Source organism: Balaenoptera musculus, chromosome 16, assembly GCF_009873245.2.
Source record: "Balaenoptera musculus isolate JJ_BM4_2016_0621 chromosome 16, mBalMus1.pri.v3, whole genome shotgun sequence".
NCBI lineage: Eukaryota > Metazoa > Chordata > Mammalia > Artiodactyla > Balaenopteridae > Balaenoptera > Balaenoptera musculus.
Window position 1 is genome coordinate 61,870,027 of NC_045800.1, and position 27,055 is coordinate 61,897,081.

Sequence of the window (27,055 nt, forward strand, 5' to 3'; positions counted from 1 at the left end):
AAGTCAGAAAGAAAAAAACAAATATCATATATTAACGCTTATATGTGGAACCTAGAAAAATGGTACAGATGAACTGCTTTGCAAGGCAGAAATAGAGACACAGATGTAGAGAATAAACGTATGGACACCAAGGGGGGAAAGTGGCAGGGGTGGTGGTGGTGGTGGGGTGAACTGGGAGATTGGGATTGACATGTATACACTAATATGTATAAAATAGATAACTAATAAGAACCTGCTGTATAAAAAATAAATAAAATAAAATTCAAAAATTAAAAAAACAAAAAAGAGAATTGATAGACATTGTGACTTGGTTTCTCTATCTAATACAGACTAAAAAGAAAAGATGTCTTTTCTGAGGCATTCCCCAAACCTTCTTACAATAAAGAGCAGCCATTAACACCTACTTTATTCATCTCATTATACAAAGAGCTCCAGTAACAGCTCCAGTAACACAATGGCACTTTGATAACCCTATAATTCAGACACCATATATTCTAGGATATAAGGTTAATTTGTTCAGTTTTTTTCTCCATATAACCCGCAAATGTTAGCAGTGAATTTTCTGTGTGTGTTTTTCAGAGTTGCTATTACTTTTGTACACTTTTTTCTTTGAAGAATAACATAAATACAGAAAAATATATAAGCTTGGTGAATTTTCACAAAGTGAACACACCCACGTAACCAGTACTCAAAACAAGAAACAGAACATTACTAGCACCTCAGGAAGCCCCTTCATATCCCAATCCAAACACTTTCGCCATCTCCCACAAGGGTATTCAATCTCCTGACACCAAATAGTTTTACCTGTTTTTGAAATTTATGTAAATGGACACTCTTTAGTGTCTGGGTTCTTCTGCTCAATATTATATTTGTGAGATTGACACATTATTATATATAGCTGTTCTTTGTTCACTGTGCTCAGTGTTTAACATTCATTGTGTGATTATGCCAGAAACTTAACTACCCATTCTACTGTTGATAGGCATTAGGAAAATTCCAGTTTGGACTACTACAATTAGGCCCACTATGAACATTTTGTCCATCTCTTCTGGTGACTATATGCACACAATTTTGTTGTATATAAATCTAGAAGTGGAACTGCTAAGTCACAGAACATCCATGTGTTTAACTTTGATAAATAACTAATAAACTTAAGGAAGAAAATAGTTTAAGGTCTTTACAGAGAAATTTGAATGATTAATGATTCATCAGAAGGTGCTGACTTCAAAAACTACTTTCAGAAGGATAAACATACTGAAATAGGACAGTTGACCCACACTGCTTCCAAAAAAAGCAATTTACTTTTGAATATTTTCACCAGCAATTCTGCATGTGACAATAACAGAAATAACCAAGTCTGTCTTATCCTTTCTGGAATTGATGATGCTAAAAATTCAGGATCAACAACTGAAAAGCCATTATTACCAATAAGGTAAAGTAACCACCTTCTCGACAAGTTACAGAATATAAATGTTACAAGTCAGAACTCTGCAGCAGTTAAGCCTGTACTCATTTAATCACACTCCTGGAAATTAAAAGAGACTTCAAAACTAGTTTAACCTTCAGGTGGTCATATAAATGCCTCCTACATCAGTGAACACACTAATAAAAATTCATTTAATCCCAGAACAGAAAAAGAATATTATGCAAAGACTAAGAGAATCTGAATAAAGCATGGACTTTAGTTAATAATAATGTATCAATATTGGTTCATTACAAAAAATATGTATATATAGGTTCATTAATTATAACAAATGTACCATACTAATGAAAATGTTAATAATAGGGGAAATGGAGATGGGGTATATATGGGAATTCTGTGTACAATCTTAGCCATTTTCCTGTAAATTCAAAACTGTTTTAAAATAAAATTTATTTTTAAAACTCCATTTAAAACTCTGTAACGTAATCTGCAGATTGTAATACACTTGCTAAACTCTTCTCAGAATGCAATCCAAATGCACTTTGAGAGCTGAAAAACACCCATACAGACATACATACACACACGCATACATACAGTCCTGCTATCTGTGAGCTTAGACACATAGATACATGAAGGAAGCATTCTATCTGTGCCAATTTTAGTCTTGCTCCTAGCTATAAAATTATTATCAAGGCTCAGACTTCTTTTTATTCCAACTAACCTAACCTTTTTTGAGTATACACTATAAGCACTTAGTGATTCATTAAGAAGCAATTCCCCAGTTATCGTCAAATGATACAAGTATCTAAACTCCAAGTAAGGTCAATTCTCCAATATATCATTTCTTTGTGGTTTAAATCATTGAGTCTTTGCTTTTACTTCACAGAAAATAAAGGAAAAAGACTGTGCCTTACAGCTAGTAAGGAAAACAAGTAGCCCTAACATGGTATAAGGCCTAGTAGAAGGAACCCTGGGCAACGAGGCAGGAGACCTAGCTTCTAGCTTCAGTTCTATCTCTAATCTGCTACCTAATGAATTCAACTGCGGTTCTACCAAGTTTATATCTAAATACAACTTGAAGTTTGGTTCTTTTATAGCAGAAATCAAACTTTTTCTTTAAGAGCCAGGTATTTTAGGCTTTGTGAGTCACATGGGCTCTGTTGCAACTCAACTCTGTTGCTGTAGTGCAAAAGCAGTCATAGACAACATGTAAATGACAAATGTATCTGTTCCAATAAAACTTTATTTACAAAAACAAGCAGTGGTCTCAGCTGTAGTTTGCCAATCCCTATTCTGTAATATCAGGGGCAAGAAAATCAATTGGCAAGATTGATTTTGTAAAACTACATCATGAGTGCACACTGAAATAAACTGTGTTTTGTTGGCAGGGAGAAAATGCTTATGAATCAGGATCTTCACATACCTGAGAATGTTCAAGTTTCCCCTGCGTGAACAGGTCACATCACCAATACCTAAGACAGAGCAGGAAAACACTCTCCCTTACATGGTTGTTAATGACATAACAGGGGGTGTGTTAATTTACATAGGCAAAATTTACAAGGTGACCTGCAAAAGTAAAATACCAGGTTTTAGCAACTTTAGCAATAAATACAGAAACCCAAACCTCATTAACACCAACAGTCACTTCTTCCTTACAGTAAGCTAAATAAATTCAGAAAATTGCCAAGGTCATTGGCTTCCCTGGGAGAGCTGTTCAGTTTCCATGCAACTCAAGTGGTTTAGACCAGCAGACGCTTGGTCATCCATAACCTGTTAAATTTCCAGGAGGCCAGAGTAACTAACTGTTTGTGCTAACGTAGAAGCTCTGATTCATTCTGGGATGGGACAGGGGTTGCTCATCGCTATAAATGGTCTAATCAAGCCAAGATCAGATCTATCCTCCCTTAGGGTCTACCTTAGTAAAAATGTTCCATTCTGTGATAGTCACCTTGCTAAATGCAGCATCATGTTAGCTACCAGGTATTCAATAGCAGGCTGGAGCAAAGAGCCGGCCCACAAGGATCAAGCAAGTGCCTTTTTAAAAACTAATCTTAAGGAGTTCGAGTTCCTCTCCATGGCTTTGCAAAGTAAGCAAAAACCATGCCAAATAGTAAAAAAGGCACTTACTTGACTCCCACAGTCCAGCTCCACACTCTAGCAGCTAAGATGTCACTGGCATGGTACATGGAGAGTGAGGTGGAAACGATATCTTGCCAACCACTGTAGGAATGGTAGTGAAAGACCTAAAAGAATAGAAAAAAGTAAAGTCAATGTCAAAGGTAAAGGCCTTCCTGAGCCTGCTGACATGGGTACCTCAGCATATAATGCCGAAAAAGAAAAGAAAGTCTGAAAAGCTCTTGTTTAAGTCATTCTTAGCTGCTGCTTATTACAAGTTACCCTTAGGACAAGAGGGCACTTTTAAAAGAATATGAGTTATAACCTAGAATAAATCCAGACTGGTTATGAGAAACTCTGAAATAATACTTTTTTTCTTCAGAGAAAGAAAGTATTAAATCTTAGATAACCACATAGCAGGCTCATAGAGAAATAAAAACAGAGAATCTGAAGCAACAACTCATAAATCAATACTTCTAGAAATAATATTAAGGGGAAATTTTTTTTCACCCCACCTCTACCCTTCCAGCATTTGAAAAACAGATAGAACCCTGATAAACTATGAAGAAATAAGAAATATTTTTAAAAACTTAAGGGGTCCCTGGCAATAGAAGTCTCAGGCTACCCAGGTTCGTTCAGCAACTTTCATTAATTTCAGAAACAAGTTTACAAAACTTAGAAATCTTGGTACAGTTAAAAAAAAATCCAATTCAATTGCCTAGCTATACAACTCTCTGGTTTAAGAGTCCTGTTTTAAAATGCTTGACTCTTGGCCAATTAGTCAGAGATCATTCAAAAACAAGAACAGCAATTTTTAAAAGCCTGTTTACATACCTATCTCCTCTCTCCATACCTACACTATTTATGGGTGAAATAATTTGTGGAAAAAAATTAGTGTGATTTGCAAGAAAAATAGCAACAGTGAAACAACAAAAATCATTCTTAATTAGCAATATCCTCTCTCCTCTTTCCATCTAATTATTCCTACCAAAACAAAACAAACAAAAAACACTCTTCTTTTACTTGCAGGTCCATTCAGCACCCTTTCCATCAGAACCACAATGGAAAAAACAAACAGACAGTTGAGTTTAATCATTCTTGAGGCATCAGAATCCATCCAATAAGAAAAAGCAAATAATTTAAGTTTTCATTCTAAATAAATTATAGCCAAAAGACTATTCTTGCACTAGCCCTTAATTCTAATATGCTTAAAGTTGGGTCACTTTTTTAATAGATAGTCTGGTGATTCAAATTGCCTAGGCCTCAATTAATTTAATTAGAATGAGATATTCACTGTTAATAGCATATCTGACCACACTACATCTTGGGTGCCTAACTAATGTTTTCTTCTTAATTTTGGCTTGTGTTTGCTTTGCCTTAGCTACAGTCCCTGGAAAGCATCCCATTTATTAGTGTTTCCCTCGCTGCATCAGCATTTCTGGTTAATGCATTATAGCAAATCATTTGGAGGGAAACCTGAATGAAGTTCTGTACTGTGTATTCTGCAAAATTGTTCAAACCATATCAAATATATTGCAAATAAAAGACAGCATGAAACTGGGAAGAAAAAATATTTATCAGAGATTTTTTAAATCAATGACTACAAAGAAAGAATATACACTGACATATATATATATGATTTATTACTAAAACAAATACTTATTTCACACCAACTACCTTCCTCAAAAAGAAGTACTTCCCCTCAGACCCACACCTTGTTTTTCCCTTACGCCATCAAAACCATGACACAATCCAAGAACAGTTTTGTTTTTAACCATATAAGTGACATATCCTTTTACAAAATAAAGCAGGTAGTTCCAAATTGCAAATTATTCCAAACACAGAAAAGAAACAATGAATAAATACCAACAAGTTTTCATCCACAGCTTGTCTGCGCTTGAAAAATCTGAGAATTTTAATAGAACTAACCAAGCTTTTGCTGCAGCTCAGTCCCTCATGAGCTCACTGTAATATAGCAGATGCTGTTCTGCATTTCGTACAAGACACGTTCATCTGTGTAATGAAACATTACTCTTCTCCGCCTTTTCTGGGGAAGTATAAAGGGTTTTCCCAGGAAAACGATAAATGAGGACATTCCACACCAAAAGAGGAAACTGGCTTTTTTGAAAGTCAAAACAACATTCCTAATCTAACTTTTAAAATGACATAACATATTTCTCTTTCCTGTCCCCCTAAAACATTCAGCTAAAAAGGCTTTCAGTCAACAGGAGAATAGTTAAATATGTGCAATAGAGAAAGAAACACCACATACTTTAAAATGAATGAATCAGAACCACAGGTATCAACTACATAATTAAAGTATTAAGCAAAAAAGAACAAATTGCATAAGGATATTATACAGTATAATATCTTCTAAATAAGGTTTAAAACATGTTAACAATATTGTATGAGATATATATGGCATAAACACATGCACGGGAAACACCGAACTGGAGAGAATGTTACTTTTGGGAAAAGGGGAGAGGAAATAGGATTGAGGAAGGAAACTTGGGGTAGCCATTACAGTTGTATTGTTTAATTTCTCAAGCTAAAGGAAATACATTATTCTACTTGTTTTTATAGATATTACATACTTCATAATTTGAAAAGAAAAGACTTTCCCCTTATATGTTTGACTGAACACAACATAATTTCCTTATGAAGACATCCACCTTCCCCACCCCCACCCCCAAAAAACAACCACCCTCTGTGTTGCTATGGCCTTTCCAAGTGAGCTTCTCTGAGAGCCTGCTCCCCAGTAGTTACTTTCTGTCTATTCTTCTATTAGTGCTGCTACTTTCTGATGCTGGCTGTGATGTGACCTCGGATCCGTAACTCAGAGCCTCAGCTTGTCTCTACTTTTAATCTTACCAAGAATACTTGTATTAGGCAAGAAAGCTATTACACATAGTTCCCTTTCATGTTCCCCCTTTTACTGCTAAAAGCTCTAGCAATCATTAAAAAGAGAGCCATTATGTATCTAAAGCTCACCAGATTTTGTGGCACTTGGCCAAGCTATGAACTCTATAAGTAGTTGATTCTGAATCAGTCTACCAATGCAGTCTGAGATATTAAAATTAAAGAAAGTACTGACTGGAGTTCAATTCTCCTTTTAATAAATGAATATTCCAAAATTCTGTAATATGGTATACTACAATTCTGTTCTACCATCTCAACTGTGCATGAACAACATTTTGTTTTGAAGCTTAAGTCAGAGCTAGAAATGGAAAAAATAAATTTCATTTTCTTTGGGGTTAAAATGAGAACAAAATAAGGAAACAAAACCCAATTATTAACATGCATATAGATGAGACATTCACACAGCGTATACCCTTGGGATCCCCTCAGAAACAAAAAAAACAAAAAAAAAATCACTACTACCTCTTTCTGCTCAGAAAACTCATTTTTCCTGTCTGCTCAGCAGCTTCTATTCCCAGCACTCAAAGATCAGGGAAAGAGAGGTAAGAAAGAGAAACTGACAGAGATAGACATAAGCTGGTATTCTTCTGTTTACAAAAGAAATGTTATTCCATCAAAACCAAATCAAAAATTTTCTTATTAGGTTTTTACTATTTTTTCCACTCCATTCAATCTATCTTTAAATACTTCTTTAAAGTATTCTGATATCTATACTGTTTTAAAATGAAAAAAGAGGTTTTTATCACACTTGGCCACTTGCCACAGCCCTGCTTCACAGCAGCTAGCAGAATTCTGGCAGTACAAGATACAGGATACAGTAGGGGTAGAATGGAAAAACAGAAGATTAGCTCCAAAATAAACACTTCCAAAAATCTGTCATCTTTGGAAATATATATCTGTAGGGAATCTAGAGTTGGCAGCACCTTGTTCAAATAGTTCCTTTCTCCCTTCGGCAGTGCCCAGCCCTTCACTCTTCTCTCTTCTCCCTCACTTGCTCCAAATACCTGCTAGGTAGTTGTCATTGTGTCAATTTCTTAAATTACCTAACAGCACTACAATCTTTTTCCATTACTATTTTTACTTAGCGTTTTATACAGCCATGCTTGTTTCAGCACAATCTGTGCACTCTTTTAAGATTATTAGCTGCTGCCTGAATCAAAGAAAAGTAATTCCTTCTTCATAGTTCTATGATTCCTATTACTGCAGAATCTAGGCAGAGAACAAGATGATACACAGCTGCATTATTCACCAGGTTGAAGAATTTAGACAATGGTCCCTAGGACTTTTTAACTCAGTGTTGGACTCTCATTTGTCCAACACTGACTGAATGTCTACATTCAAGACACTGTATTAGACTCAGTTCACAGAGTTTGGGAGAACAGACTACTACCGGCAATTAATCACTTGTTAAGATTTTCCCACTGGGGATTCCTGTAGTGTAAATACAAAGAAACATTTTCTGTTTCAGGCTGGCAGTCCAGAACTCAGAATTAACAAATTACTAGCACAGTCCTGTCTCCCCTCAAACACTCCAGCATTAACTGCTTTTTTCCTCCTCCCCTCTCTCCAACTCTCTGAATTCCCCACCACATCTTCACCTCTTCCCCAACTCCCTCAGCAGTTTGAACTGGAAAAAGAAGAAAAAAGAGAAAGATGGGAATAAAGGCTTGATGAATTATGAGGAATGCAGGGTAAATTGTTCATCAAGATGTCAGAAAGTAATTATGCAAACTGTCCTGAAAAGGAATTGGAAGGCTCTTTTTCTTCACTTCAAGCCCTTGGCCCTTGTGAGAATAAGCAAATATATGTCCGTCTGTTTATGATTTTATACAAGCTACCCAATGAAACAACATAAAAGTTACTTGTCAAGTGTTATATAAAAATGATACATAACTTAGAATTAAAGAAGCCCTTTAGGCTCACCTAATCAAGCATCCTTATTTAATCAACAAAAATAATAGGATCAAAGAGATTACATCACTTGCTCAAGGTCAAACAGCAAGTTAACGGAAGAGAAAGGAGCAGAACCCAGACCCCTAACTATTATACCACATGGCACCTAATTCTCTTCAATTACTTACTCTTTATTTTGGTGACTGCGAAACACACACACACACACACACACACACACACACACACACACTCTTACCACTTCCATCTTTTCATTTATTTAACTATCTCAGAAAACTATTAGAAGATTCTGTGATGGTACAGCTATTCTTTGCTCCCATAAGATTTCAAAAGGTTCATCAACTACATCTCAAATACAATCTCCTCTGGTAGAGCAGATACTGTAATGTCTCTAAAACATTGTTATAATTATCAAGTAAATACTTACCTTTGTATTATAACACCTAGAAGACCAAAGAATTATGTGCTTTCTAAATAAAGCAATCCAGTAAGGTCCAGTCAATTAAAATGTTAGAGAATCACTCCAAATAACTTGTTCTCAATTTTATATATATATAGTAATGCTCTTGAGAAACTGGAGTGGCAGAAGCAGTAGGAATCTTGTGTATCTACATTTATAATATGGGAAGAAAAACTGCTAAAATTTTACTAAGATTTCATGCTTAGGAATGGCTAGTTATTTTGTTTGTTTTTTAAAAAGTAAGACCATCATACATATAATGGTTACTATTCCCTAAAGGGAGTCAAATATTACAAAAATGGAAAGTTAGAGAAGACAAAGTTCAAGAAAATTACTCAAAAGTATTCCTCTAGTTAATGAACATACTGTTAAGAGTTTCTGCTTTGGGAGAGTATAATACACAGGACACATTCTTTCAGCAAAGATTTGCTGAGTGCTCATCATGCTATGTGAACTTTTTCATACTGCTATGCAAATCTTCCAGATTCTGATAGTATGAGGTAGGGGTGGGGAGGCAGAAGTAAGGGGATAAGGTGGGTGTCTGATTTTATATATAAATTTTTAATCATTTAAAAATAATTAAACCAGATTTTTTTTAAATACAAAAGCAGAGGTGTAGAAAAGACAACAAAGAAGCATATTTCACACGATGATAAAAAGGAACACGCAAAAAAGGTCAAGAAATAAAATTTCAGTACCTGAGTAACACAGGTCTTGAATTGAACTGGCTTTCTACCTAGTACTTAGTAGCTGAGTGATAGAACTTGACAATTGGTTGTGGACTATCAACTCTACTTCCTAAATCTCCCTTCTCTCTATTCTCTTTTCTCCATCCTCAAGGCTGCTGTCCTAGTTCAGACATCTTTTGCCTGGTTCATTAAGATGTTCCTTACTGGTGTCTGTCTTTCCAGTCCCATCCTCTCCAATTAAGCCTTCACACTGCTGCCAGTGTGACCTACCTAAAAGCACAAACATAACCATGTGATTCCCTTACTTGAAATTCTTCCTATGCTCACCTACTGACAAGTAGTATTTTTCCCAACTGTGGCTTAAAGTGTAGAATCAATTTAAATGAGTCCCAACCAGAACTTCCTTAAGAAAAGAGAACAGAAACTATGCATACATAGTAAAAATATTGTTTCATGAGACTTTTCCTAATTTTATGCATACATGCATGTGCTCAATCATAACATAAAAGGTATTTCTACTGTGGGTTGAGTTTTTTAAAAAACCACTGAACTACATCATAAAATGTCAGCTCCTTCACAAGTCCTTTCACAATCTGATCCCTCACCACAGCAAGTGGTGAAGAGACAGGCTCTGTAGCCAGACTACTTGGGTTTATATGCTGGGTATGCCACTCGCTAGCTGTGTTATCCTAGGCAAGTCATTTACTAGCTATGTGTCACTAACTGACTGTCTGGGCAAATCACTTAACCAATCTGATGCAACTCAGTTTCACTATCTGTAAAATGAGGATAATAACAATACCTACTCATAACAATACCTACTCATAGGGTGTCACAAGAATTAAGTGAGACTGTGTACACTGCTTGGCACATGGTGCACTTCATAAATATTAATTATTATTGGTATCACTGCTACTGTCCAGCCTAATCTTCAGCTATTCTTGCCCATATCCAGTTGTAACAAATTACTGGCTGTTTCTCAAATACATCATACTCCCTCATATTGTCATGTTAGATACTAGTGCTGCCTGGAATATGAACCAACCTTTTCAGTCCCCCACACATTATATTTCCTCATATTTCAGCTCAAGCAAGGCCTCACCAGTGAAGCCTTCCCCAACATCCTCGGGTTAAGTCTAAGTGCTCCCACTGACCTCCATAGGGAAAAAAAAAAGCACAGCCAGTTACAGTCTTGTTTATAGTCTTGTCTCCTGGCCAGACTGTGAACTCTTAGAACCACAACAGAAACATCTCTCCTTACCAGCACAGTGTCTCACAGAGTAGGAGTTCCACAGATATATTCTGAATGACTCTAGGTATTAACCTTTCTAGGTCTTTATTTTCTCATCTGTACAATGGGGATGGTATTTTGCCTGAAGGGTTGTTGTGGAGTATACTATACAATGCTATAAAAGTGTTTGATATAGATGCAATGCTCAGTAATTACCAGGTTTACTGGGTGGGACTTTTTAGAATCTTAAACTAAATTTCAAAGATTTGGAGGGGGGTGGGGGGTAGGCGTAATACCTTAGACTCTTATCAGTTAATACCTGGTGGGGGAGGGTGGAGAAAGAGATTTAAGAAATGTAGTCAGTGGGAGGGATGGTGAGGTCTCTTGGAAAAAACTGCAGTAGATGCTTGAGAAAGGAACAAAACTGAAGGAGCAGGTGCTGAAAAGGAAGGAAGACTCACACTGACAACCAGCATGGTACAGCTTTAATTCTAGCCAGACGTAGGCTTAAATTCCAGCTCCAAAACATTTGTCCATCTTTGCATCCCTATCATTAAAACAGTTTATGACACGTAAGAAGAAATGAACCTATCCCGTCCTCAATTTCCTCAAACTAGCACAATATATCAAACTAGCACAATAATACCTCTTATAGGGTTATGGTGAGAATTAAACATGGAAACACAGTGCCTTTAGCTCTTAGATGCTTTCTTCTATATCTACTCCTCTATCTTTACAGGTCAGGTAGTTCAGCTAACCTATTTGCTCTCCTGTTATTTTATAAAGTATCAGTTGCATTAACTTTCTCTAAAGTTTAAAGCAGACATTAATACTCTTAAACATCCTGTAACACCATTTACTATAGGTAAGTAAGAAGTATTATACAAAGTGGGCCTGTCTGAGAAGGCAAAAAAAGAATTTAAAAAATCTTGAAACCTGTAAGGTAGTATGGCTCAGGACTGTACATTTGAGACTGTCCTCTGGATAGCATCATACACCCAATGGGTTCTGCTCAGCAATTTTCTGGTGATTATTACAAGTGTTCTCCCCAAAATAAAGTGGACAATAAATTTTAAAAATGTAAAAACTGAAAACTCTAGTAATGAAGCATAAAAGGTAAACACCTCACTCTTTTGGATTAATAAATATTATTAATGTCATTAAAGAACTTTTGGAAAAGCCTCTTATTTTTAAGAGAGATGTCAAAATGCAATGTCATATTATCCAATTATTCCAGACTGTATTAGAAAAAGTTCAGTTTTAGTATGCTATTAGACCCAGTCGGTGATATAATTTACCAAGTTATGCTCTTATCAATAAAAAAAAATCAAGCCTGTACACGGTTTAGGAGGTCAAGAATTCACTAAACTTATTAAAATTACTTTGCTTGAAGTCAACTTTCATTTTTACACAGGCTGTCTCAATGTAAGTGTTTAACAAAGTGCAGTGAAATAAATAAACAGATTGTTTCCCTTTTGTGTTCAGCTGCAGAGGTCAAGTTTTTTATCAGATGTCCTCAAGCTTGATCTAAATCAGGGAGTAACTATTCAAGATTCAGTTTGACTTTAGGGTCTTACTGGAAGAATCTGACCCCAATTCACTTTTTTTTTTTTTTAAAGGAGGTTTTTTTATTCCAAGGTATAACTGGATAAGTAGATTTGTTTACAACCATTCTTACGAAATACTTAAAAAAAAAAAATACAACCAACTTCTTTGCAAATAGCAGACACAGACCTCAACTATGATGACCTAATTTTTGGTGGATAATGTACATGATTAGGCAGAAATAGGCAAGCTCACACTGGTAGATTAACTATCTCAGTCAAAACTCTGCTTGTGGCCCCCGCTTCTCGATCGATTTCTGTTCTCACTTCGTCTTCTACCATCTTGTCGACTTCCTGACCGACTCCCCTGTCGACTCTGTCTACCTGACCGGCCACCAGATCGACCACCTGACCGGCCACTTGACCAGCCACTCCTCTGTCTGGAATTAGAAGATGTGTTTCCATCATAATATTCTTCAATTTCAGGCAACTTGGCTGGCACTGAGAGTACCCAGTCTGAATCATGCCACTCTGCCTGTAACCATTCTGACTCAGTTGTGGGAACATCAAAGCAAATGCCCATATTTCCTTTTAGGAGGCACATTCTGGTAATTTGGGACATAGCATTACTACTCAACTTTCTGTTAAGTTCTTTCCAAGCACAGCTAACATCCTGTATTTCTTCTGGGCTTCCAGAGTCATGGTCACAACCCCCTTATCAGAGGTGATCAAAGAACGTGGTTCAAAACTTGATGCGCCAGAGATGTGGCCTAATGCTGCAGCCAATGCATCCACTGCCCCTTTCTCTTCTATCAGTCTCTGAGCTGATGGTCAGAAAAAATCAACAGCAGCATAAGAAACGGAAGCCAGAGACCTGATGGCATCCATGCTTTTAGATTTAACTAAATCCATTGTAGAAGGAACACCTACACGTTTAAAAGTAATTCCTGCTTTTTGTTCCACATATCTTAGTTGACCTCTTTCTCTTGGTTGATAAAAACACATGCAAATCGCTGTCCAGTCAGCTCTATCTGTGCATCCAGAGCGATGAATATAGGACTCAACATCCTGTGGAGGTCAACTCTGAATAACCAGATCAACCTCAGGAATGTCCAAACCACGGGCAGCAACATTGGCTGCCACCAAAACTACCCTCTCTGAAGCCTTTCAGTGTAATTTCTCTTTGTGACTGTGCGATGTCGCCATGTAAACACTGGGCATTCTGTTTTATGTGTGGATTCATGGCCATATCAGTTACATTCTTTTTGGTCTCACAGAAGATAATAGCCCTCCCTTCAGACCCACTGTAGACTTGAAGGACATCTCCAATAACTGCTGGCCTCTGAGATTAATGGCACTGGATGGTCAGATGTTCCACAGTAGTTGCAGCCTTTTGAGTCATTTCCCCAACAAGGTCAACCTGTTTGTATCTGGATTTCATGTATTTTTTTGCAACTTTGTATACCCACTGTGGGCAAGTTGCAGAAAAATGTAAAGTCTTAGGATTGTCTTCAGAATCAGTTTTGTAGGATTCGTGGATAATATCTTCAACTTGTTCAGCAAAACCTAAATCTAACATTTGATCCACTTCATCCAGCACAACGTGGCGCAGTTCAGAAAGATCTAATCGGCCGCTCTGCAGATGATCTTTGATACGAGCAGGGGTCCCAACCAAGATGTCAATACCATTTCAAAAATGATTAATTTGGCTTTGATACGATGTTCCACCATAAAAACACGCCACACTGAGTTTCCTAGTTATATCTTTGAAGTCTTTCGCTACTTGGTTTGCCAGTTCCCTTGTAGGAGCCAAAACAAGTACCTTTGGTGAGCGGCTTTTTTTAATTGTCTCTTGATTTCTTTGGAGTCTTTCAATCAAGGGGATGGCAAAAGAGAATGTCTTTCCTGTTCCTGTCCGTGCTTGAGCAATTAAATCTTTTCCTTCATATACAGGACCAAAAGTCTTAACTTGAATAGGAAAGAGATATGTTACCCCTAGACCTTTCAGAAGCTTTATAGTCTCTTCAAAAATAGGGAAATTGGAGAAGGCTCCTTCCTTCTGTTCACGTATTAGGGTCTCTTCTAGTTTATTATCACTTGATTTATGAGTAGAACTATCTAAGGATGACACTCGCTTTTTTTTTCATATTCATCAATATCTCCATTTGACAGATCTTTTCTTCTTGACTTACGAGATTTAGAAAATTCATCTGGAAGTCTATGACATCCTTCCTCAGTGTCACATTTAGCTTCTCTTTCGTTTTAGCTTTTTTGGGGTTTGGGAGCATCCAGGTCATCTGCAGCACCATTTTCTCTTGTTTCTGATTTCTCATCTGAGTCATAATGGTGCCTTGACTTCCTTCTATCACTCCAGCATTGTGTAATATGTTTTCGGCTTATCTTGTTTAAATCTTCATAACAACCCTATAAGGGAAGTACAAGTCCATAATCCCTTATCCGAAATTCCGACATCCACAGAGCTCTTTTGCCTCTCCTTCCTCTGGCTCTCGGTCTCCTCCAAAGGTGCTTCCAGCTCCATAATGTCCCCGCAGAGGAGTTTCCCAGGCATCATTCGCCGACACCCACCGCTGCCGCCGCCTCCCTCTGGGCAAGGCGGCCACAACCACCTGCGGGCAGCGACAGGGTGAAAGGAAGCGGGGGCAGGGCGGCCTCCCAGACAGGGTCGTGCATCACTTCCCCCAATTCACTTTTAAAAACCAGTCTCAGCTTAATCATTTTTAGAATGAAACACAGAATTTTGTAATTTCATAGGAAAAGAACTTAATGGGAAAACCAGCAGATGTGTGAGCCATTTTCAGCTCTGCAGTAACTTGCTGGGCTACCAAGGAAAAAGCCACTTTACTGTTCCTGAACTTTTATTTCCTTAACCTTGTCTTGTCGAGCTCTAAATTTTAGGACTCTTTTAAGTACATGTCTTCCATGGTAACATCTTAGTTTTCCTAATAACATGTTGTTCCAGTATTGTATTAATCAGTCAAATAAAGAATAGAGGATTCCCCTATATTGAGTGGTTATCTTGAGATCTTAAAAGGTAATCTTGTCCTTAATCACAGGAAAACAAACAGTAATTTTTTAAAGAAAACCCAAGGCGCACAAAGCTAGAATATAAAAAGAAATAAAAGCAACATCTTAGTAGTTACTCAGACTATGGTATCAACGAAGTGCTACTATAGAAGCCCATGACCACTCCTTGATTTCCCTTTCAAACAGTAGGCAGCCCCAAAACCAAATTTCACATTCAATTTATTGTCTTCAACATACACCATTCTTTTTTTTTAAAATTAATTAATTAATTTTTTGGCCGCATTGGGTCTTCATTGCTGCGCGCCGGCTTTCTCTAGTTGTGGCGGCGAGTGGGGGCTACTCTTTGTTGTGGTGCGCAGGCTTCTCAGTGCAGTGGCTTCCCTTGTTGCGGAGCACGGGCTCTAGACGCACCGGCTTCAGTAGTTGTGGCACACAGGCTTAGTAGTTGTGGCATGCGGGGTCTAGAGCACAGGCTCAGTAGTTGTGGCACATGGGCTTAGTTGCTGCGCGGCATGTGGGATATTCCTGGACCAGGGCTCGAACCCGTGTCCCCTGCATTGGCAGGTGGATTCTTAACCACTGCACCACCAGGGAAGTCCAACATACACCATTCTTTTTTTTTTTTTAATTTATTTATTATTTATTTATTATTTATTTTTGGCTGTGTTGGGTCTTCGTTTCTGTGCGAGGGTTTTCTCTAGTTGCGGCAAGCAGGGGCCACTCTTCATCGCGCTGCGCCGGCCTCTCACTATCGAGGTCTCTCTTGCTGCGGAGCACAGGCTCCAGACGCGCAGGCTCAGTAGTTGTGGCTCACGGGCCTAGTTGCTCCGCGGCATGTGGGATCTTCCCAGACCAGGGCTCGAACCCGTGTCCCCTGCATTGGCAGGCGGATTCTCAACCACTGCGCCACCAGGGAAGCTACAACATACACCATTCTTGATGCTGCATTTCTATTTAGATTCCCTCTTAGAGTTCCATAAAGCATAAAATAGAGCCCCTTGAGACTCAGAAAAGTTCAAATCATCAGAATTTGTTGACTAAATCCAAATTTACTCCTTCGACTATTTTATGGGGTTCAAAATAAGCAAGATTTTAAGATAAAGTTTCCATAATAAGTCTGCTCTAAGCATATTTATCCACAACCTTCAAAATCTTAATATTATCGTCAACTAAAACAACAATAAATCTAGACTCTGATTCAAACATATATTCCTAATAATCTGGGTATTCATCATACTTTTGCTTCTTTGGGTAGAAAGTGTGTACCACTGTAGAGCTAATCCAATGTTACCAACTCTCTGCATCAGTCCACCATAAAGAAGTGTAATATACAACCAAAGACAGCACTGGCAATACCAAACTTAAAGCAATAACCCAAATGTATCTAAGCAACAGGTCATTAAACAAGTCAAACCAGGGGGGGAAACAGAGCACACCTTTTCACTGGCAAGCAGACAAAAGGGTGCGTATTCAATTAATGCTTGTCTGAGTGTTACCTATGTACCTAGTACTGCTCTGAAGTCTGTGAGAGACAAAAAGGTAACAAGATACACAATCGCTGCCCAGTAAGATAAGGTACTCACAAATGAAACATTTAGAGAACAAGCCAGTGTCAATCTGTGTCCTGAAAATAATAAGTCCTATCAGCATTCAGAGAAGACAGAATAGAACAATGGAAAGGGATTAAGAGCTAGGAAACACACACATGAAGATTCAGACTAGGATTTCTCCTTGAATCCACCTCCATTTAAAAGAATTTTTATCCCAGATGTCATTAACCACAAACATAACAGAAAAGTCACTTCCCTCAGTTCCCATTAGGTCCATTTTCTCATCTGTAAAGTGAGGAAGTTAGATTCAAACAGGAGTCAAAGGTCACAGTCTCTCACCTAAAATGAACCTTAGAGGTTAGAGGGGTGGTTAAGACTGAAATTCCGCTACAAAAACTGCACAGACATTTAATATGGGTATATGAGACACTGGCTTAAGTACAGTGGAGTATTTGTACTGGGTGGATCTGGCAAAGTAAGACTTAGCCAGATCATGAGGAGCCCAATTAAAGAACTGGGACTTACCTCTGTGTCAGGCAATGTAACCTCTGTTAAAACTTTCAGGTTAAACTGAAATGACATCACTGCCAAAGAACTACAATGTGTAAAGTAAAAAGGGACAGCCACAATCTATAACAGTATAATGACAGACTTAATTAAGAGATTTAGCAATTCAGCATAGCCGTTGACCACTAGGAAATGCCAACAGTCAGGCTGTCATAATCAGAGATGAGACAGTTTGATTTAGCAAAGGAATTACACAGCTCACAATAAAGGCAGTTCCCCTCAAAGAATCATCCTTGAAAATAGTCACCTTCACTAACCACACAGAAAAGCATGTAACAAACATTTTACATCAGACTCAGTTACAGTCACAAGCTGGGAAGCAATAACAGGCTCTTCACATAGGAAAGGAAAAATTACACTCGATGGTGCTATAAATACTGAATAAGCCCCTGCACCTTTTCTCCTATTTACTCAGTTGAATGATGTTTTAATTGAGGGGTGGAGGGGGGGGTACAAGCTATGTTTTATTACTTTGCAATCACATTTACCTATATTAGTTGAACTGTATTGCTCTGGACTTGTTCTTCAAACTTGGAAAAAATGAATTTCAAAAAACATACCTCTCAAGCAAAAAATTAACCAGTACTATAATTGGTTATGTCCCTCTGGCTCTAATTTACCATACCTACTACAGCAGAACAAAAGTGGCACAAGCAGGACTTGTGATCTAGTCCGACACAGAGTGCCATCTGCTGCACACACACAGGATGTCACCTATGCAAGATTCAACCTTAGTGTCTCTCAGGGACCTTTATAAGAGCCAGTGGTTTGTTCCTATATTGCCTAATACATGTGCCTCAAACCAACATAGGAGAATTCTCATTCATGGGGTTTTGAAATACCAGTACTTTCATAACAAACAATAGTAAGTTTTATAAGGGAGGAGAAAGATGTGAAGGAGCAATTGCACTTTATAATAAAAAGAACACAATAAGGGGGTCAGAATATCTGGAGTGGGTGGGAGTCCTAAAACTGTTGTATATTCATCGTGTAATCCTGGCCAAGTCTCTCCCTTTCTGGGTCTTAATTTCAAGCATAAAATGTCAACAGTTAAACAAATCTCTAAGAGATACCTTTCAAATTGAGTCTTGTGAGGAATCATAGAATAACAGATGGAGACAGCTAAATACATGATAGCTTTGGAGCAATCGTAGAAAAAGAAAAAAACTGTTTACATATTTTAAATAATCAGGCACAACTTTTTTCAAAATCTTACAATTGTAAGTTCATTTGCAAGTCACCATGCTTATAACACTTCTGCCCTTCAGAAATAACACTTCATTTTAGCTGTGCTTTCACCTCAAATTCAGCACATCACTTTTATCCACCCCAGAATAGCACAGAAAAACACTTTCATGAAGTACCCGCACAAGGAAGGCACTCACAGACTGACAGATTCACACAGTGGAAAATATAAAAGGCACTAATTTCAAAATGCTAAATGAATACCACACCCAAATAGTCTTAAAAACAAACCGTGAAGTCAGAAGATGTATTATCAAAATACAGAGATAAAGACAACTTGGGAAATCTTTAAATAGTTTGAGGGGGAGGGGAATGCAATCAGATTTTTGGATTGCCTTTTGTTTTGTTTTTTTTTTAAAGACAGTCAGATGTTTCTATTTATTTATTTATGGCTGTGTTGGGTCTTCGTTTCTGTGCAAGGGCTTTCTCTAGTTGTGGCAAGCGGGGGGCCACTCTTCATCGCGGTGCGCGGGCCTCTCACTATCGCGGCCTCTCTCGTTGCGGAGCACAGGCTCCAGACGCGCAGGCTCAGCAATTGTGGCTCACGGGCCCAGTTGCTCTGCGGCATGTGGGATCCTCCCAGACCAAGGCTTGAACCCGTGTCCCCTGCATTGGCAGGCAGATTCTCAACCACTGTGCCACAAGGAAAGCCCTCTGCCTTATGTTTTTAAGAGAACAAAACACATAACTGGAGGCTATGAAACATGCAAATCTAAACTGAACTGTGGAAAGCTCGGCTCTCACCCAAAAGCTTCAGCAAAGCAATATGTCAGTATGCCAAAATGAAGAAGTACAGTTTTCTCATAAGAACGAGGATAGGGTCCATACCTATGACTAATAATAACAATACCATCTTGCATTTAAAGAGCATTAGTTCTTTTCACTGCTCTTTCAGACACTTAATTTTATGCTGTCATCAGTCTTGGGGTATCCTCTGAAAAGCTCCAGTTCAGTTTCCCCTCAAGAGCTATGTGATCAGAACAAGACAGGTGGGTGTATTTGTTGAGAGCTGAAGATCCTAGTTTCTGCTATCAGGCTGTCTGCAGTGATTCTCTTATTACCACACTATACAACTTAGCCCTAGGAAATGAAACCTACACTCTTTCTCTTGGAGTTGGCCAGAGACCAACAGTATGGGTCTAGAAAGTCCAAGGGAAGAGAACCTGCTGACTTGTTAGGTCAAGAACCCCATGCATGCCAAGTTGATCTCTTGCAACTGAAAAAGAAACACACACACACACACACACACACACACACACACACACACACACACACACACACACACAGACACCAAGGCTGTTCAAATAGAAACTCCTGTGCGTTGCCAGCCAATGAAAGCCAGCAATAACTGGTTAATACAACCACCAAATCCCTGCCGCTGTGAACAACTTGTCATATTCTCTTCCCCTCTGCCTGCTGCCCACCTTCCTTCTTCAGGCACACGTGAACAAGCTTATAAACCAGCCCTCCAAAAGGACCACCGAGGACCTTCAAGGAACTAAGAGGTTGGAGCTTGCCTTCTGAAGCAATGCAGCATCCATCGCAAGGGTGCTGTTCCCCATGCCCACACGCAGGAAGTCACATAGGGGGATAAAGTTTGATTTTCCGTCTTGCCCGTTCCCAGAGGGTCGAGAAGAGAACTAGGGAGCGGCCCCGCTGGGGTCCTGGGTTGCCCTCCGGGGGACAGTTCCCAGCAGTATGGCACTGCCACTCTCCTGACACATACACAAGGCAGCCGCGGCAACTCAGGACACCCCAACCCGCCTGGAGGAGGAGGGAAAGGGGACAACTTGAACGGGGCTCAGTTCGAGAGCAATGGGGCAGAACTGTTAAGTAAAAAGGAGGGAGGGACCGAGATCGGGGGCGGGTCAGAGAGAGGTTCAAGTCCCGTCCCTTCCCCGCCCTGGTGTCCCCGGTCCTCCGGGAACATCCCTGCCGTCGCCCCTCCTCCTCCTCCTCTCGGCTTCCTCCGCCCTGCCTTTTTTCCTGGTTGCAGCCGCAGGCGCCTGAAGGGCACGGCGGCTCCTCGGTGCCCGGCAACCTCGGGAGTGGCCGCGAGTTGAGGTAACTCGCCCGCTGCCCCGGCGGCCTGCCCGCCGGCGGATCCCACACGCCAGCGCCGCCCCGCCCTCCCCGGAGCCCTCGGGCGCGCTCGCTCACCGTCCGGTGGTGCTGCTGCTGCCGGTGGCGGCTGACGCCCAACGCGGGGAAGCAGCCCACAGTCAGCGCTCCGCAGCCGCCGGCGCCTCCGCCGCCTCGGGAGGAGAGGAGCAGCAGGAGCGATCTACCTGCGGCGGCCGCCATCTCTCAACTGGAAACGGCGCCGACCCAGGCAGCGCAGCGGACGGCCGGGGCGGAGCTAAGACCCGCCACTCACCGGCGCCGGTCCAACTGTCGCCCTTGACTGAGTTGATGAGGCGGGGCTTCTTGCAAGGCCCAATCGACAGGCGGGAGAACCACACTAGAGACTGCCTGTCACTTCCAGAGTTACCTATTGTGGGACATAGTCAATTACGGGCAAATTCTAGGGAACCGGTAATTGGCACCCGAGCCCCTCAGAATAGCAGCAATAGAGATGGCATATTCGATTCGGCTAATCCTCACCAAAGATACAGCTAAGATAAGGGTAACTGGGGAAATGGATATTTGTACAAAGCTCTGTGCTTCGTGTTTTAAGTTGGCAAAATAGACACCAAATTAGTAATCATTAGCTAGGTATGTTGGAACTCCCAACGACACGCCCAGAGTTATCATTCATAACTAATGGTATTTGGATATGCTGAAATTATCCCATCATGGAGTGATCTAATGACTGTGATATGTAGCATAGTACAGGAGGGGTAGAATGATTATGATACCAAAGTCCCAGAATGAGTACATGTTATCAAAGTGAATTAACAGACCTGTATACATTTCAGATACTCAGTTCACTTTTACAGCACCTTTATACTGATATTCTTACACTCTCCAGAAGCAACACTCTATTTTCTTACCACTTTTGACCTTATGTGCACTTATTAAACTATAGAAACAGAGCATGCTGATAATGTAATAAAAATCACATACAGGTTACCTTAATGAATTTTCATAATTTAGCTAAATTAGCCATTAGAATACACTTTGGAATAACCCTTTCTCTTGAAAAATCCTTCCACAGAGACAAGCTCATAATGACAGCTCACTGAAGACTGAAAGAAAGGAGATTTGAGGTTCCTGAATTTCCTCAGAAGAGGATTTCCTTGCTGTCTGCTTATTGTTATGAGCTAGTTAATTCTCACACCTCCTTTTAAAATCTGGAGCAGGAAAACAGTTTGGTAAGCAAATAAAAGTATTATCCTAAATTTTGGGAAACATCTTTCTAGTGTAGCCTAAGGTGATAAATTTAAAACAAAACAACAGGCACACAATTTTATTGTATCATTTATTCTAATAATATTCTTTCAAGTTTGACTGAAATGTTACTTTTTTGGCCAAGAATAGGTAAATAATGAAGTGGAGCTTTTAGTTTGTTTAATCCTTCCACCCACCCCAGAACTGTAAGATGATTGGCTTCTCCAGGTGAGACACTCAAACCACTCACCCAAAAGGCATTTATTGCTCAACGGTGGAACATGAGAGCTCAGGAATGAGATAAGCCCCCCATTCAACAGCTGCACACACTACTCCCCCTAGCTGGAAATCTGTGACATTCCTGGGGTAACTTCACTTACAATCATTTTCCACTCATCTATATTTATCCCATCTGCATTTTATGTATTTACCCATGCTCTGCCATTTCCCCTTCTCTCTTGTCCCTTTACACCTTCTTACTAGTATTACCACGGGTTTTAGTTTTGTTTTTACTTTCTGTCTTCGCAAATCTGGCTATGAATCAGTATTGTGCCCTCCACTCCATCTTACGCTTTGAAAAGTTCTACTGGAATTGCCTTTCCCCTATTTATCAAAATATGAAAATGAGACATGCATCCTGCATTACTGAGATTTAGTTCTGTGGATTTGCAAAAGAACCACGATAGTTTTTTTTTTTCAAGTGCATATATCTGAAACTGGAGGGATTACCAAAAGCTTTCTCTTTATTTACCAAAATGTGTCATCTTTTATCTACCAAGATGATACCATTGATTAACCACAGGTAGGCTGCATATTTTGAGGATCCACTGACTAAACTGAGTTCTAATAATCCAGGGATAGATATTAATCTAAACAAATGTCAATTATCTCTTCACAGAGAAAACCTTTCCACAGCTGCAAAGGACATATCTCATACCAGCTGGTTGGCTAGGCCAAATAAGGAGAAAATGTAGATAGCTCAATAGAAAGTCATCCTCTAGACAGATAGTGGTTTCTGGAAGAATAAACAAAAAAAAACAAAAAAAAAAGTTACCTCTGGGAAATTTTAAGGGGTAGCTATCCTTTTGAATGGTTTAACTTTTTCCCATCTGCATGTTATTTTTATTATTACAAAAATATGTTCAGTGAAACCTACATGACTGCAGAATTGTTTTCTGTGCCAATCCTTAAAACAGGTTGATCTTTTCTTTTAGCTAAAACTAATCAGAACAGATTTTCTGGAGCGTGAAACTCTAACTAGATTCCCTACTAAAATGTACACTAAAGTCAGCTCCAAAGTATGACTCAACTCAATGGAGTATTTGCCTAAGCATTCCAGAATAGCCAGGGTAGGTGACGCACACAGTTTATTGACATGAACAAGAAAACATGGGGGGCTTCCTTGGTGGCGCAGTGGTTAAGAATCTGCCTGCCAATGCAGGGGACACGGGTTCGAGCCCTGGTCTGGGAGGATCCCACTTGCCGCGGAGCAGCTGGGCCCGTGAGCCACAATTTCTGAGCCTGCACGTCTGGAGCCTGTGCTCTGCAACAAGTGCACCGCGATGAAGAGTGGCCCCCGCTCGCCGCAACTAGAGAAAGCCCTCGCACAGAAACGAAGACCCAACACAGCCAATAAATAAATAAATAAATAAATTTAAAAAAAAAAAAAAAAGAAAACATGAAAGGGATCTGCTTAGAGATCTGGGGGCTATGTTTCATGGTTTACTGATAATATGAGTTATTCAAGTGAAATCAGCAATTCTTAAAAGATCAAAAAAAGTATGTGAAGGAGAGGGAGAAGAAAGGGGTTTTAGCCTTTAAATAAGTATCATAAACCGCAGCTTAGATCTGTTTTCTGGTGATTTGGCTTCACTATTTTTCCAGATGTCATTATTCCTATTTTTTATACCTACCCATCTGTAGAAGGACTCAAATACTCAAACCCCACAACATAGCTTTTCCTGGCTATAGCAATATCTGGTCTGACTTCCTCAAACACATACACACATTTTTTTTCCTTCCTTATTTTTGTTTTTCTCCTTTTCTTCCCCCTTTAATAGAGACTACAACCTCACACTGGATCATTTCATGCTTTATATACATAATTTACATAAATATGTTTACATACCTCCTCTTAAACCTTTTGTGTGGCAAGAATTTCATGCCCCGGCCTCCAAAGGAGGACTGACTCCATATTCATTTATAACTTAGTGACCCTAATCTAACATTCTTTTAGGTCAGAAACATCCAGTCTGCAAGTTTATTTATTTATTTATTTATGTCTGTCAAGCACACAACACCGGGAAAACATTGAGTTGAGGAGGGCAGGGCTTGTTCAAATATGACTGTCTTTGTTCATATTTCTCAGGATCTGAGAGGTTGGCAGCTAAGTTTCACACTGTCCTTTTTAACCGATTCTTTTTAAAATAAATTTATTTATTTATTTATTTTTGGCTGCGTTGGGTCTTCATTGCTGCACGCGGGCTTTCTCTAGTTGCGGAAAGCGGGGGCTACTCTTCGTTGTGGAGCTCGGGCTTCTCATTGCAGTGGCTTCTCTTGTTGCAGAGCACGGGCTCTAGGTGCGCGGGCTTCAGTAGTTGTGGCACGCGGGCTCAGTAGTTGTGGCTCACGGGCTCTAAAATGTACGCTCAGGAGTTGTGGCACACGAGCTTAGTTGCTCCATGGCATGTGGGATCTTCCCAGACCAGGTCTCAAACCCATGTCCACTGCATTGGCAGGCGGATTCTTAACCACTGCGCCACTAGGGAAGTCCCTCCCACTGCCCTTTTTGTGTTGTATTGGCCTGTGGCCTCCTATAGCCTTTGCTATTTAGTAGACCTTTGGAGTCAGGAAGTCTTTTGTCTCTATCTGAAGGGATCCAAAGGGGCAAGACACTGATTCTGCACTTGAATAAACCACACCTCCTAAGTGCATAGGAATTCAGCACACATTTTTATGGAACCCAACACTATCCATTCCAGAGTATTCAAAAGTGCCCCCCAAAATCCTAAGAACATTCTCTGACAAGGCTGAATTACAACAAAATTCCAAATTGGTAAAGGGTTCCCCTCTCTCAGGACTCTCCACGTATTTACTACCCATACCCTGAACATGCCCTGACCTTCCAACCTCCAACTCTTTGCTCCTACTGTACCCATAAGTCACCTGTTCTATTCTTCTGAAGACCAGCTTGGCTTCCTCTGAGAGGAAATGCCCAGGTAAAATTAAATTCTCAGAATTTGTTGTTTGACTTTCTATCACAGTACTTTGGTACTTGATGTGACCTGGTCTGACAATGAGGCTGCCACTCCCTTGAGTATCCAACCTATTTGATTAGACTAATCTGCCTCGCTGGGCTACAGTCCCCTTCTTCTCTCACTTTTTATGTGTATTTTCTATCAGAATTATTTATGTTACTATCTTTCTCCTACACAGCTCTTCCAGGTTAGAGTTGCCAATCTGGCAAATTAATTTAAGCTGACTTTTTAGATGATAAGTACTTCTTGGATTGCCTCTTTTACACAACATTTACATTTAGAGGACTCTCCAATGCTAATAGGCAAAATAATTTCACAAAGAATGGCAGGTCTAAGAAAATTATTCTCAGGTGAGATAGTCCATTAATAGTCTTCAAAAATTCATCAAATACCTAGTCACTTCCACCTGCCTATTTCAATGTCAGATACATCTTTATATTATGCTGGGTGTTGCCCAAAGTTCAGCTCCTCTGAAACTGAACTAATTTAGTGTCAAATGCTGTATTCATTATCCATTTCTATGTAATGTATATAATCTTCATCAGTACTTTTATACGTGAACACAAATTCTGGGCTATGGGTTGCACTTGGTGGGAGGCAGAGGGTGGAGGAAACTGTGGGTGTGAGACTGGTCATTGCCAGTTAACAACAGGTGCGAATGCTGCTCTTTAAATTTAGCCACTGCACTTGGCATCTTGTCTCTCAGCCATCACTTACGGCAACCACGGCTGATTTGGAAAGGATCAAGGAAAGGATGACAGAAAGAGTCACGTTTATTAAAAGGCAGAGAGAAACAGTTTTGTTCTCTTTTCTTTAATAAAAACTAGCCTAAGGAATAAAAAGCAGCATGAGACTTGGAAAGTATAAAGACAGCTTAGAGTGAAAAGGGGAAGAGATAATAATCATTAACAAATTGTTCTTAATTAGGCACTTTAAAATCATTCCAGCTCCCAAAACTTGGGAGCCAAATTATCTCAAATTTGGGTGGAGACTAAGAAAATAATTACTATTAATTGAGAGTTGGGATAAGAGTAGGGGACAAGAACTGAATGAGTATAATTTATTTATTCATTTATTCAATCAGTCAATCAAGAAAAATAAATTGAATGCCTATTATATGCCAGGCAATATGCTAGGAGAAATTTTCCAAAATTCACATTTTCTGCATCATGTATTTCTTTTTCTAAAATGCTCATTTATCCATCCTAACCTTGAAATGGGATCAATTCTTCCCATAACATTTATATATCACTCAAAATTCCTGAAAGATCCCTTGAGTTATCTCAGAGCATCAATATAACATGAATTTGAAACATATTACTAATGTAATAACCACCACACCCAACAACATTACTAGGAAGACATATGAAGAAATTGTAGTTTTTGCTATCAATGTGTAGTAGGGTTCAGTTCTACTTAAATAATTTCTGTTTTACTGCTTAGAGTATAAACAATATTTAGTCTCAGAGCATTTTAAGAAGACATTTCATTCCTATCTTCATGCCTTGCTTTGCTAATATGTATATATTAGTTTGAAACAGGGCCCTTTGGCTTATCCAGCATCAGAGGGAATAACTTGTTCAATAAACTTGTTAAAATTTAAGCAAGGTTTATAGCATTTATAGATGCTACTACTTTAAGGCCCTGAAGCAATTAGACCTATTACCTATTCAATCAAAAACACAATTATTGTCAAGAAGAAAATTTCACAAATACCTCTAGATTATAAACCCAGGAGAGCACGTGAAAGGATCCAAACTCAGAATCCC

General features: G+C 39.3%; 1 protein-coding gene and 1 pseudogene across 1 annotated transcript in view; both read right to left on the bottom strand.

The window, feature by feature from the left end:
- The window catches only part of MCU (mitochondrial calcium uniporter), a 222,609-nt gene extending 201,594 nt beyond the window's left edge, over positions 1–21,015 (bottom strand). The window contains exon 1 of the mRNA XM_036829096.1: positions 20,860–21,015. Within this exon, the coding sequence (XP_036684991.1) occupies positions 20,860–21,003 (144 nt within the window). The 5' untranslated portion in view covers positions 21,004–21,015. The remainder of the gene's footprint in view (positions 1–20,859) is intronic.
- Positions 12,494–14,861, bottom strand: LOC118882788 (annotated as a pseudogene).
- Positions 21,016–27,055: the final 6,040 nt, after the last annotated feature.